General features: G+C 41.2%; 1 protein-coding gene across 1 annotated transcript in view; it reads left to right on the forward strand.

Annotated features, from left to right (window-relative positions):
* Positions 1–15,189, forward strand: part of SLIT3 (slit guidance ligand 3) — a 637,958-nt gene that overhangs the window by 47,517 nt on the left and 575,252 nt on the right. The window contains exons 2-3 of the mRNA XM_008015258.3: positions 2,355–2,426; positions 9,030–9,101. Of these exons, the coding sequence (XP_008013449.3) occupies positions 2,355–2,426; positions 9,030–9,101 (144 nt within the window). The remainder of the gene's footprint in view (positions 1–2,354; positions 2,427–9,029; positions 9,102–15,189) is intronic.

The following is a 15,189-nucleotide window of genomic DNA, read 5'->3' on the forward strand; positions in this document are numbered from 1 at the left end:
AAGAGAGCACACCAACGAGGAGTGTCTTGGGGACCCCAGGGTTCATCTATAGGCACAAAGTTTGGGGTATGGGGCTGTCAGCTTCTGTTGGTGAACTGAAATTTCAGAGTTGAGATGCGAGAGATGCGCTTCAACTAATTACAGTAATAGCTGCCGTGATTGAGCGCTTAACAAGTGCTAGATAAGTGCTGTGTGTACATCATCTCATTTAACCCTCATCAAAGCTCCTGAGGTCAAGATTGTCGGCCTCATTTGTAAATGGAGAAACTGCACCTCAGAGATGAAGTGCACTGCCATTAGATCACTCAGTAAGTGGCAGGACAGGGATTCAAGCTCAGGACTGCCTGCCTCTGAAGCTCAGCTCCCAAACACGAATGCTGTGCCAGAGACGGTCCCACAGCACACCCTCTGCCCCCCGCCACATCCTCAGCATTTCAGCAGTGCACTCAGTGTGCTTTGACATAATAAATATTCATTGAAAATATTGGTGCTGCAGATGCTGGCACAAGCTGCTGAGATACCATGCTGTGTCCTGGTAATTAAACCCTTAGTTGCATTGTCATATTCACAGTTGTCGAGGTCCCCAAACATCCATCTGAATTCAGATGGGAGGTAAGAAGAACACGTGTGATGCTTTGGAGTGTGTACAGATTTCTGTCTGCAGGTTTCCCATCCCTGCATGGATAACCCTTTATTTTCCTGGGTAATTCTTGCTATGCTTTTTTTTTTTTCCCCTAAACCAGCACTCAAATTAGCCAGAGAAGTCTAAATGCTGCTTTTCTCCATCACAAGCTAGTTCAGAAACAACTTTGATGCTGTTTTAGGTACTGGAAAACTCAAGGAGAAAAGGAGGAGGTACCTGTGCGAGGTTACTCAAGGACTCACTTGATTTTTATTTCAGTATTATGTCTGATATCAGGAAAGTAATCCCTCCTCAAACTCGATTTTTTTTTATATATAAAGTGCTAGAATCTGAGTTCCTTCCCTGTTCATTTTATGCAACTGTATAAAGGAGGCATAATTGCAGGGTGGCATCTTTAGGAAGTGACTAGGAAAAACGAAGAAGAGATGAACGTTTGGATGGGGATTCATCGTTGGAAAAATGGCTCTTAGTATAAAAATGTTCAGAAAGAAAAGATAATTCACAGATACCTTGTTGAAAGTCCAAGGGCCAAAACCCTGAAAAGTGAAGGTTAAAGAGGGCATAATCTGTAGAGATCAATTATTCAGCATCTATTATTGAGAACTGTAGCGTATTATTCATGGTTCCTTTTTTTGGCATTCAGTCTTGTTAGATTATTTTAGTGAACACGGAATATTCATGCAGTTGTTCACAGGCTCATTCGTGACTTCAGTTTTTCTGAACTGTTTTTCCATCATCCATGCTGCCCTCCACCCTCACTTAAATATCACCACCACCACTTCAGCTCTTCTATGGCAAATCCTTCTCTTTGGGGCTATATTCAGGAGCGTAAGCCTGTAAATTGAGGCAGGAGTAATCCATGCAAATGTCTTTACCTAACATGTGAAATGAGTGAAGTTACCTCTGCTGTGTGCCAAGCACATACTCTATCTACCATGTTGGGTATGGAGTTAAATGAGATATGTCCTTCGCCCTCAGGGAGTTTGCAAAGTAGCTGGAAAATAGACAATTTTTGTCTTGTTTGTTAGTTTCTAGCTACATACCAAAGTCAGGCAAATTCTTTTGATTTTAAGTGATAGAAAATTCAACTCAAACTGGTTTAAATCAAAATGTAGGAGAGATGGGATAGAATGGGTCATACACTCTCAAAATACAGAGGTAATTGGCTTCAGGCATGAGTGGGTCTGGACATTCATAGGAGAGCACCATCTGCTCACTGTTTTTGTGGTGGTGAGATGGCTTCTGGCTACCCTGAACAGCTTAGCAATCCCAGCAGATAAGCAGTTATTGGGATTTTGAGTCATTTAGGCATTTCTGAAACAATTGCTGTGGTCAGGGAGACTGAAGATACTTACCAGCCTGGCCTGGATCAGATGCCAGTGCCTAGAGCTGGGAAGAGGGGTCAGCCCCATTTGTATGACATGATCTGAGATTTGGGGGAGGGGAAACTTCAACAAAAAAATGTGTTACCTAAAGAAGGGACCACAGAAGGCAGGCAGTTAAACATAACAGAGTTCTGCTATGTGCATAATGAATGGTTTATTCCATACAATATCCTTAAGGTTAGCCGGGCATGCTCAAGGGATATCGTTAATCATCAGAATTGCCGCCTTCTGGACAAGCAATGTCCCTTCAGTCCAAGCCAGTCTGGATTAAATAAACCGTGATTGTAACCCACAAAAATCTGACCTGAATTTGCTCTCCATTGCAGTGACCTGGACAGAAATAATATCACCAGGATCACCAAGATGGACTTCGCTGGGCTCAAGAACCTCCGAGTCTTGTAAGTAGTTGATGGCTCTCGGGTGCGTTTTCATTTTTAGCTCTTCAGCCTTGCAAAAAAAAAAAATGTTCCACTGCCCCTGACACCACGCTCCCAAGCCCTGGACAACAGGAATTCACCATTCTGCAGCAGAAAGCCCCTCATTAGTGTACCCACGTGCTCACGGGTATCACAGTCCATGTCTGGATGCTGCTGGCTGAGCTGGATCGATGGAAGAACTTAGTTCTAGTGATAGGGAAAGCGGAAGGCTATGAACGAATAAATCAGCATGCCCAGCTTCTAGGATGACAGCGATGTCAGGTTGACTGACCATGCTTCCCTTCCATAGAGATGATAATTTCTTCTCCAGCCTGTGCATTAAAAGAGCAATCGGGACAAAAGTTATCTGTCTTGTAGCTTAATGGAGGGGAGGGGAGGAGAGCATCAGAAAGGGTCAGGGCCCTTGCTGAACACCCACAGCTGTGCAGACAGGTAGCAGAATTGGAGATGGGCATTGATGGACTGGGGGAGCAAGGAATATTAGGTTTCATTGCTGAATATTGAACACTTTCATCCATCCTTAAGTCTGTGAGTGATAAGAAACTTCCCAAGTGCTTGTCTGTCGAAAAGTCTAAGACATTCAGAGGTACAGGAAAAAACAATTTAGATCTTTTTTTTTCCTTCTTTACTTGGTTAATTTTGACCCATAAACATGGCTCCAGGCAAGACGTACAGCCTGGGCCAATTGGCCTTGGTATTTGTATGCCATGAAATCTTAGCTGACAAATTGTTACTAGAAGTAATAGCTAAAGTCTTGGTACCTGAAGCTACCTCCTTTTTACTAATAGCCCTATATAATAAATAGAATGAATTTTGTACTTGGTTCAGAAAGTACCAGGCTCTGGTCCTGATTCAGAATTAGCTACCCATGAAACCTTGGGCAGATTACTTTTCCTCCTTGGGCTTCAGTTTTCTCATTTGCAGTATAGGGAATACGTAGTTAGAAGTATTTTCAGCTCTCATAGTTATACATGTAGTGCTTCATTGTTGTAACATTTTCTGATTATTCTCAGGATTACTTGTGAAGCATTAATTTTACAACATAGTTTTTATTTTCTGATTGAGTTGTTAGTAATGACGATGGACCTGATACTTTGATGGGCCCAGCACAGTATTACATAGTGGTAACAAACAAGGTGGGCATTAGTATGAGCCCCTATTTGTAGCAGAGAAAACCAGAGGCATGGATAGGGTAAGTGGTCCCAACTCTACATAGCAGGTGACTGAAGGAGTTGGAATTGGAACCCGGACCCTGTGTTTTCTAACCTCCATGCAGTGCCGCTGTGTATTCGCATTATAGAAAGCTGAGAAAACTAAGACAATGATAGTCTACCCATTTTGTAAATGCAGCACTGTTAATGTGGGGGCTTGTCTGAGCTTCCCTTACGTACACATGTATGGAGACATGGTGAATCTGAATCCTGGGCCTCCAGCTTGCAGGTGCTCTCCACATGGACATGTTCTCCATCTTTGGTCTCGAACACTCTCCTCTCACCAACCTCAAAGGGAAGGCACGCCCTGTGCCAAGTCTTTTGCCTCAGCAGCCATGTGTCTATCAAGTGACTGGTAGTTCTGACAAGGTGTGCGTGGATCAGAGTCGAGACTGGGATCAGGGTGGGGGGATTCCATGGTTCAGTTTTAGGGCGATTGTTATTGAAGAGGTATAGGTAACAACTCCTGATTCTATGTCATTTGCCAGGTTAACAAACAGACGCTTGTTTACCTTCTCACTTATTTTTTTAAAATTTATTTCCCCTGCGTCTGTGAGAGATTACAAGTCAGAAATTTCACCTAATGCTTCGTTTTCTAACAAAGTCAAAAACAACCCTTTGATTTTCTTAGCGTTACATCAGAAAGACTAATAAAAACTCCAATTTTCGTGTCTGCTCTCTGCAAATAGAAAGTTTAAAATAATCACAAAAGATTGTTTTAGTATCCCCTGGATGGTCTGCAACATTCCTTTGACTACGGTTTATCTTTTCAGTTAATTGGTACATTTCTCTTATTTTGATAAGCAATGCCAAAAAGCCTTCCCTTAACCCCCCCCCCATAGACTATTAATATACTCTGTTTCATTATCTTCCTTATCAACTCAAAGACAATCCCATTGAAGTGGCCCTTTATTACTGTGAAAGGATCTGCCTGGTGGAATAGCTGAAATGCTTTCTAACTAACACCAATAAAATATCCAGACATTTTTACCATATTTTTCCTCAATCTATTCTTTTTAGCTGAGTAACCTAGACAACTATCTTTTTTTAAAAGATTTTTTTCACACCTTGGCACATTCCCCATATCTGTTTCTTATTTACAATTTCTAGAGAAGCTAGAAAAGATTCAGTAGTCTTGAATAATTGGCCACCCATTTCTATGTCAAACTGTTAATATGGGCAAAAGCAGATAAAATGGAGATTGAGGCACTTCGGTCTCAACCCAGGGCGATTTTCCCCAAATGAAGAGCATTTAAGGAGAAGATAGAAGAATTGCCCAGGACCTTTTTTTTTTTCTCCCATGGGGTGGGAGTAGGAAAAAGTCTCTTCTGATGGTATAAATTATGTTTCATTTCTTGGTAGTCTAAGGGCTCTGCTATGCTCACAATGTGGGAGCCAGCTTTATCCCAAACGGGGTTAATAAAAAAGTTAAACTCCACCCCAGCCATCATCACAAGGGGGGCGATTTCTGATCCTGATCCAGTGCTAAAGCTAAAAAAAAAAAAAAAAAAAAAAAAAATTGCAAAAGAGCTGAAAATGAACACAGGCTCTGTTCTAATTCAGAACAGACTCCATCCGTGGACAGCCCTTCTGGATGTCCAGCCCTTCCTGGATCCCCTGTCTGAAAATGTAGGGAAGGTATCAATGGCTTTTAGTGCTTGCTCCTGGCTTGCATCTCAGCCCAGAAGTCTGGATGGGAGGATCTTAGCTCATTCGTTCACTGATCCATTTATTCATCAAATATTGATTTGTTGAACCTCTGATTGCCAGGTTCTAGGCTGGACACTGATGGAACTAGGAATTAGATCTGGAAGGGACGTAGATACCTGGCAGTGAGGGTCCCAGCAGAAAAGAGGGCAAATGAGGAGAGTGAAGTAAAGACTTATTTAGAGGTGTGGGCAAGGCGAAGAGAAACCTAGAGGAGAGAGTGCAGTTCCTTGAGGCCAGAGTCAAAACGGGGCCACTACTGTGCCCTGGGCCTCAGGGAGCACAGGGAGGAAGTGGTTATCAGAGCCTGGCAAAAGTAGGGAGCTGTAGCGTTAGGTAGAGGGATGCAGTCAGCCTGAAGTGGCTTGGCAGGGGTGGAGGAGTAAGTCTCCCAACCACAGTCTTCCTCCACCCTCTGATCTCCTGCTGGTGCCTCTCTTTGGCTGAACCTGACAGGAATTCAGAAGTCAAAAAATTTCTTGATGGTCTTGATGGCTAGATACAGTGACTCATGCCTGTAATCCCAGCACTTTGGAAGACCGAGGCGGCTGGATTGCTTGAGCTCAGGAGTTTGAGACCAGCCTGGGCAGGGCTCCCCAGGCTGGGCAACATTGTAAAACTCCATCTCTACTCCCCACCAAAAAAAATTAGCTGAGCATGGTGACATGCACCTATAGTCCCAGCAACTTGCACCACTGCACTCCAGCATGGGTGACACAGTGAGACCTTGTCTTGGGAGGAAAAAAAACCCAGCTTCTTGATGAAGCCAATAAGTCAGCTTTCCAGGGCCTGCACAAGGTGGAAACGGTGTATCTCATATAGATATCCTTGCATCTCTTCTCTTCCCCTCTCTGAAAGAAACTTGAAGTGTTAGATTCATTAGCATAGAACTAAGATTCATTACAGAAGGGGTGAGTTAGGCTCCCTCAGAAACCCAGAGGGAATGTGGTACTTACAATACCCTAGAGTTGCTCCTTGTTATCCAGCAAGGAAATAATGACTACAAAGTCTGTGATTGATTTGATTGGTGGATGGATAGTAAAAACTTAGCTCAGGAAACCCCCAGTCATGAGTGTTGAAGTGGGACCCTATTTAGCATGATGCGCTAGTGTGAGACTATTAGCATTCCAAGGCCCTCCTTGCATATGGTAGAATGGAAAAGGAAGACAAGGGAAAAACCTTTTTTTTTTTTTTTTTCGAGACAGTCTTGCTCTGTCACCCAGGCTGGAGTGCAATGGCGCAACCTTAGCTCACTGCAAACTCCGCCTCCTGTGTTCAAGTGATTCTCCTGCCTCAGCCTCCTGAGGTGCTGGGATTACAGGCACGTGCTACCATGCCCAGCTAACTTTCTGTATTTTTAGTAGAGATGGTTTCATCTTGTTGGTCAGGCTGGTCTCGAACTCCTGACCTCATGATCTGCCTGCCTCAGCCTCCCAAAGTGCTGGGATTACAGGCGTGGGCCCCTGCTCCAGGCCTTTTTCTTTTTTTTTTTTTTTTTTTTTTTTGGACACAGAGTCTTGCTCTGTCACCCAGGCTGGAGTGCAGTGGTGCCATCTTGGCTCCCTGCAACCTCTACCTCCTGGGTTCAAGCAATTCTCCTGCCTCAGCCTGCCGAGTAGCTGGGAGTACAGGCGTGTGTCACCACACCCAGCTCATTTTTGTATTGTTAGTAAAGATGGAGTTTCACCATGTTGGCCAGGCTGGTCTTGAACTCCTGACCTCCTGGTCCACCTGCCTCAGCCTCCCAAAGTGCTGGGATTACAGGAGTGAGCCACCGCACCTGGTCAGCGTTTCTTAAGCCTCTAATCATATAGCAGAACCTGGGCTACATGATTCCCTTATTTCATTTTTGTTCTCGAGGAACTTTTGCAATGTTGTATTTTCTCTATTTTACAGATGAGGAAACTGAATCTCAGAGAGGTTGACTAGTTAACCCACTCTTATATCATCAGCTAATGTGCAAGCAAAACAGGGCTTCTAAACTAAATCTGGTACGCTCACCAGAGTGGGAGTTAGAAGGCCCACCCTACCTGGCTGTGGGAATTGGCATAAATAATTTCTCCTCGGGCAAGTCTTTTAGCCTCTCCCTTCAATCGTTTCTACAGCTGTTAAGTGAGGAGCTTGTGAGGGGCCAGAAGCAATAGAAATGTGAGAAGCAGAGCGGATGAGGACATGGCAAACTGTGGGGCTGGGTACCCTCGCCTGACGTTCTACTCCTGGTCAACTGATATTTGGAAATGTGAGAGCTGATTTTTCAAAAGGAGTTTCTTTTGTGGGGTATGGGTGTGTATACACGTGAAATATCCTGATTTTCAACTGTTGGCAACAAATTCACAAAAATATAAAATATCAAGCCCAAACAAAATACAGTTACCTGTCCCAGACACATATACAGTCGGTATGTGCCGTGGCCCAAAGTCTTCTGTAGGTTTCATTCATTCAGTAAGCGTTGATGAAGTGCCTGCTGTGCTAGGCAACTGTGTTAGGACTGGGAGTACAATGATGGGCAGAATGTCTATCTTCTTGCTCCTTAGGCACAGTGGGGAAAATAGACTTGGGAACCAAACACAAGGGTCCAATTGTTAAGGCTGAGAAGTGCAGGAGGTTATGAAACGTCTAATAGGGACAGACTGTCATGGAGCATTCAGTTTGATATGAAGATGCAGCCTTCCCAGCTTCCCAGGGTTGCTCTTCCTCTCCATCTGCCATTTGTTTAGGTGCTTGTGCGCACCTCTCCTCCTGTGTAATCCAGAGGAATCCACGGCCCTTCCTAAACTTCACTTTCTAAAGAAACATTCTCTGATGACAATGCATCCACGCTAAGTCCCATTCAGCCACCATGTGCAATCTGTCATTTCCCAGCCTAAGGTCAGCCCCCAATGGAAGCTACATAGCTTCATTGCTTCTCTTCTCTGCTGTTCAGCTCATCCATTTAAGTGGCCATTTTTTTTTTTTAAGTTAAGGAAACACACATTTCATTATATGTTGAATTCTTTGGATATACTGCATGCATGAACCCAATTCACTTACACAGAATGTTTAGGATTTGTAATCACCTGCTTGGAGAACTTAGGCGGGTGAGTGAAGCGTGTGGCTAGAGGGAGGGAGCCTGATCTTTTAGGACCATCATCATGAGGTTGGGATTAGCTGGACTCTCAGTGAGAGGAGTTGCTGGGACCAGGCTGGTTTTCTTAGGGACAGCTAATCGTTTCACAATAGCCTCACCCTTTCTACTAGGGTGAGGAGGGAAGGCCCTTTTCAATGAAGTATTTTTGAATCCTTGGAGGAGGGAGTTCCCAGGGAAGAGATGCTGAATCTATGTGTGGTTTTTATAAAGAGCAGCTTTTACCTCTTCCTTTTCTGCGCAACATCCTGCAGTGCTTGGGGGGACATTTGCTGAGAACATTCTTAAAATAGAGGCATGGAAACCAATCTGTCAGGTAGAAGTGTGCAGGCGGCGAAACCCTGGTTACCGTGACACCAAGCTGGGATATGAGTTATCTTGTCCCATCAGACTGATCCCAGTTGAAGGGACCCTGACGATCATGGGAGGGGCTGAGTGACCATACCTGCATGGCACAAAGCCTAGTATGAGGGTCCTTGAGCCCAGCTTTGTCCTTAGTCATTGCTGTCTCTGTGATTATAGGCATCTGGAAGACAACCAGGTCAGCGTCATCGAGAGAGGCGCCTTCCAGGACCTGAAGCAGCTGGAGCGACTGTAAGTACAGCACAACCTCCTTTCTTAAAGTGTTTTTTAATTTTAGTGCTTTTTTTTTTTTTTGTAAATTGGCCTTATGACCTTGTTTAAAAAGGTCTCCAGTGTTTTAATAAAATGTTTGCTATTATACTTAAGGCACATTAGATGCATGTTAAAGAAACACTGAGATCTACTTACACTCCTTTTCTGTAAAAGTTGCTAGAATCAGCTTCCAGGGTTTGTTTCCCTTCCTCTCAGGCTTGAGTTCTGTCTTGGTACCTGTATAAGGGGCTGGTTTTTAACCAAGTGTAAGCCTTCCCTTCCACGGAGGAGGGAAGCCTGCAGTTACCCTGTCATGAAATCCGGCATCAGATACTCCCTACTCCTCTGCACGGGCAGAAGCTCCCTCCTGAGGCCCTCTCCTCCCTGAGTGTTCTCTGCCCCACTCTTGTGGGAGAGGAAGGACTGGTGAGTGGGCGCAGCCTTCAGTGCGCTTGTATCTCCTGTGAGTGAGCATCAGCCTGTGTCAAGAAGCCCCCACGTTTCCACGAGAGAATGCATTGCCAGTGGTTTAAAAATAGGCCACTGTTCTGACTCAATGAGAGGGAGAGAGGAAAAGGGATGGGAATGGAAGACAGTTGGAGCCTCCATTTGTTTTGTTGATGAATACTTTTGCAGAAAACTCTCGGATGACTTTGAGGAGGGCTGCTCAGATGGTTAAGTAGGCGACTTCACCTTTCCTCTGTTAATCACATCTGGCAGCTCATAACATCTGGATATTTGCTTTCTGCCCTCTGAGCAGGGATTGTCCCCAAGAGCACTTAGTCATGCTGGTGGGTGGCTCTCTTCAAAGTTCTCTCTGAATCTTGGTTGCCCTGACATTTCAGCCTCTTTCTCCTGCAGTCAAAAGGATGAAGCTGCAACAGCTCACAGCTCTGCCGGCTTCCTTAGAAGAACTGTGCTCTGTTTACCTGTCTGGTTGCCAAATCTCATTTACAGAGGTGGGCTTGGGTAAGGTGGCGTGCCTGCCCCTGACTAGTTAGCTTTGAGATGTGCCATCTTTTCCGCCGGAATCAATTTATCTGGGGCCACATAAGAACAGCGAAGGTCCCCATTGCACATCAATTAGTATTACCCAGAAAAATGCCTTCCTCCCTCTCTGTTGTGTGAACCGTCTCATTCATTGTTCTCCTTCTGGGTCAAATCCCAGCATATGTTCTGCTGGTGTTGGTTTGAAAATATGACATTTATTTCTTGCAAGGGAAAACGGTTATAAAAAGACTGAATGTTGTCTCTGTTTACACGTTTATTTTTAAGTTTCTTAACTCTCAAGTTCTTATTTAGACCAAAGAGAACATAAAAGTATTTGTTGAACCTGATTCCTTTGTATGAAATATTCAGCATTTCTACACAAAGATCAACACATGGTCCTTTGTGAAAAGGCCACTCCTTAGTCTACTGATTAGAAGAGTGAAGAAAATTCCCAATTCACTAATTTCCTTGTTTTAGGGAAGGAACTAATTGAGTACCTTGGACATGCCAGGAACTATGCTAGTGTTTTACATGCTATTTGTATTTTTTATTGCCACAAAATTCCTATGAGGTGTAATTACCCTCATTTTACAGATGAAGAAACAGACCCAGAGAGACTGAGTCAAGGAATGGTCAAGAGGGGAGCCAAGATTCAAAGCCACTTCTGTCTGACATGAAAGATGATGTTATTCCATACTCATGTGCAGCAGATATTAGATGAAGTGTGATCTTTAGTAAGGGCCCTGAGAGTAACCTCTCATCTAAACATTTAACTCCAGGGAGTATTGGTGAAATATTTTGGCAAAGCCTCTTTTCTTTGGCTTGGTGAACAAGGCTGAAATACCCATGCATGTCTGGGGAACTGAATGGATTACAGTTGCAGAGGAAACCTGATTATTTCTCCGTGTTGGTGTATTAGGTGGGTAATGCTAGCTGCTGTGCTAGATAAACCCTCAAATCTCAGTGACTTAACACAGTGGACGTTTACTTCTTATTCATCTAAAACTCAATATGGGCATTGCTGATAAGGCCTCCCTTCTCCAAGGGAGACTCAGGGACAAAGTCGTCTTCCTCTCCTCGACTTTACCCTCCTTAAATCTTGGCTTTCAAGGTGACAATGTTTGTCTGCATCAAGCCAGGAGAAGAGAAAACAGCATGAAAAATTTCACGTGGGAGGTTTTCAGATTTCAAGAAGTACATGTCACTTCCAGTCTCACATACTTTGGGCTAGAACTCAGTCATGTGGCCACAGGAAACTGCAGAGGATGGAGGAAAGATGGTTGAGCTGTGTGCCCAGGAAGCAGAAGAAACAGGCTTAGTGAACAGCTAGCCAATCTCTGACTTCTACTGCAAGTGATCTGAAGAAGTACTTAATCAGGAAGAAGATTGGAAACACAGGCAACTGGGTTCATATACACAGTTGAATGGTCATTCTCATAATACCTTTCAGTGTTAGCAAGAAGGGATGTGTGTGACATTAATCCTGATTGGCGTTAATCTGGTTTTGGTTATTCATTCTGTTTTCATACAGACGGGGGGATGTGGAATTGGAAAACATAATACATTTGCTATTAACAAGATGACGGTGGATTGTGCCATCTCTAGCCCTTACTCCTGGCTCACCTTATCTGTGTCTCTGTATTTGGTAATAGATAAATCTTTATTGATCATATTCTAAGATAGAGCCTGGAAATATTAGGGGTTATGATGCTTCATTTCTGGAGGGTTTATTTCCACTCTGAGTAGTCATTATTGGTTTGTTCTCTTGGGTCTTCCTGGGAAAGGAAAAGGAAGTCTGTCCTCTGGGTCTCAATTCAGAATTCCCTATTCCTCCGTGAAAGGACCCTATGCCTCTGGCGGAGTTAGGTGCCCCTATTCTCATAACACAGGTGTCTTCCTATCACAGCACTTATGACACCATATTTTAATTCCCTGTTTTCTGGATTGTTTCTTCTCAGAACCATGAATGTTGAGGTCAGGATTCATGTCCCATTTAGCTCCTAATCTCACAGCCTTGAGCAAGGCATGATAGTAACTGCTTGAGGAATATTTATTAAAACACTTGAGTTTTTGTCCTATATAAGTGATTCTAAGCTGGGCCTCATTTTGTCTTCCAGAGGACACTTGGTAATGTTTAGATACATTTTTAATTGTCACAGCTGGGAGATGCTACCTAGCAGATAGAGCACAGGAGTATCTCTAAACATCTTTAAATGCACAAAATGGCCCTACAACAAAGAATTATTCAGCCCAAAATGTCACTAGTGCCAAAACTGAGAAATTCTGCTCTTTAACTATCCTATGTCAGATAACATGTCAGGCACTTTACGTATACCATCTCATGGAATCTATGTGAGAATATTATGAAGTTAGAATTATAAAATGTGATGTGATAAAATATAAAACTCAAAGTATAACCTATGAAGTACTTTGCTTAATATGTTTACCTAAGCCTAATTTAGCTAGATCTCACTTCTGGTTTCCAGAAAGTGTATGGGATAGAGGAAAGAGTTAAACCAAGAGGAAACAAACACATTTTATAGGTGGGATATTCTTTGAGACAGTTGCTCTGGTCTTTTCAAAAAGTCAATGTCAAGAAAAACATGGGAGTCAACTTTTAAGTTCAAAAAAAGCTTAGAATATAATAGAAGCAGTACCACAAAATTGGAAGGGTCAATGGAATTAAAATGTTCTAAGATTCTTAAATTATTCAGGAATTCATAGTGCTAATATTTATTGCCTTATTAAGTCAAAGATGTATGTTGAAATCTGTAGCATAGACTCTAAAAAAAGTAGTCAAAAAATTATGATAGTCCAAGGGAAAAGGAGCACAGTGTGATACAAAATATGTAGTTAATTAAAATGAAGGATAAAAGAGAAGGAAAAGGAACATAGAACAAATAGAAATCAACAGTAAGATGATACATTTAAACCTGAATATATCATATTACTTTATATGTAAATGCACTAATTCTCCAATTAAAAAACATAGATTGTCAGAGTGTATTTTAAAAATACCAAACATATGCTTTTTACAAAATAATAACATTAAACATATGGATAGAGAAAACTTGAAAGTAAAAAAATGAAAATGATAGCATGAAAACACTAACCGAAAGGTTAGTGTCACTCTATTAAAGATAATATAGAATTTAAAGAAAAATATTAGATATAAAGAGAGAATTTTATAATGGTAAAATAGGAAATAAACCAGGAAGATATACCAAATCTGTATTTGTATGTGTCTAAAAACATAGCCTGAAAATATGGAAAGCAAATACTGACAGAACTAAAAAAAATAGACAAATTTATAATCATAGTTAAGATGCACTTTTTGGTAATTAATAGAACAAGGAGATACAATTCTTAGTAAAAATATAGAATATTAAATAACAATATTTTTAAGCCTGATGTAATTGATATATAGAGAACACTTAAAGCAACATAGAATAGAAATCTTTTCAAGGGCATATGAAAGTTTTATTATGTACTGATCTAGAAAGCAAGTCGACACATATCAAAGGATATCATATGGAGCATGTTCTCTGACAGCAGGAATAATCAACAAGTTAATTTAAAAAACTAGAAAAATCCAAAATATTTGGAGATTGAGTAATATACCTCTAAATACTCTGAGTCGAAGAACATACTGCAGTGGAAATTAGAACATATTTTTCTGAATGTTAATAAACATATAATGTGTCACAATGTGTGGATTGCAGCCAAAGCTATGCTCAGAGGAAAATGTTAGAGCCTTTAAGCTATATTATTCAATTTATGGTATATATTATGTATAGTACATGTTTTAAAAGAAGTACATATCTTGATTAAAATATTCTTACGAAGTTAGGGCAAGAACAACAAAACAGAACAAAGGAAATTATTAAGAGCAGAAGTATATGAAATAGAAATGAATGTATAATAGAAAAATTCTAAAAAGCCAAACTAATTCTTGAAGCACCTAAAATTACAGACACTGACTGACAAGACATATCAAAAAACAAAAGACTAAATTACCAACATGAAGAATAAAAAGGGGGATGTAACTATGGATATTATAAACATTAAAGTGATAATAAGAGCAGCCTTTGGACAAGTTTATCTCAATGATTTTGAAGAGTAAATGAAATTGAAAATAGAAACAGGAAGGGATAGAAAATCTGTCATATCAATTAGAGAAATTAAATATTTAAAACATTTCATCAAAACTAGGCTCAGATGGCTTTAGCAAAAAATTCTAACAAAGTTTTAAGGAATAAAGTATATCAACTTAATACAAACTAATTCTAAAAAAGAATGAACATTTGTCTATTTAGCCAGCATAACCTTGAGAACAAAACCCAGTAAGGACATTTCAAGAAAAAACATAAACCAATGTCTTTCATGAATATTTTTACAAATTTCCCAACAAAATACTAGCAAATGAATTCAGTTATACTGAAAAGGATAATATATTCCAACGAAATCTGGCTTATTCAAAGAAGGCAAGGTTGGTTTAATAGTGGAAATTTCACCTCTCAAATAAAAACATGCTGAACAACTAGGATAGCAAAACCAAAGACATATGCAACATCTACAATAAAATTAGTTGGAACAGTAATTCAGTGAATCCCCAATAGATGGTTTCAAGACCGTTGTGGTATCTCATCTGTGTAGGAGAAAGCAGAGGGAAGACAGCTACAGTTCTTAGGACCCTGAGAAGAATGCATACCTTAAATTACCCATCTCTACTCATTGGAAAACGGTGGCCAATCTGAGAAAAGCTGCCAAATATAGAAGGGAGTTCTATCAGATCCAATTCATGTTCAGTACAAAGGAACCATGATGTAATAATGACTGATAATACTTGGAGCATTCTGTGGCTTATACATTCTTCAAATGAAAATGAGGCTCTTTTCCTAGGAAAGGTCTAACATTGGTAAGAAACTTCTGGGAGTAGTTGATCAGAAAAGGAACAATGGTAGAAATAAAAAGAGAACTCCTTGAGAAGTATGTTAGAATTCACCAGAAGAGTCAAATCTTGGAAAATACAAGGCCATGTTTCTCATTGCTTTGCAAAAACAAGAATGAGCTCTAG

The sequence above is a fragment of the Chlorocebus sabaeus genome, chromosome 23 (genome assembly GCF_047675955.1).
Source record: "Chlorocebus sabaeus isolate Y175 chromosome 23, mChlSab1.0.hap1, whole genome shotgun sequence".
Classification (NCBI taxonomy): Eukaryota; Metazoa; Chordata; class Mammalia; order Primates; family Cercopithecidae; genus Chlorocebus; species Chlorocebus sabaeus.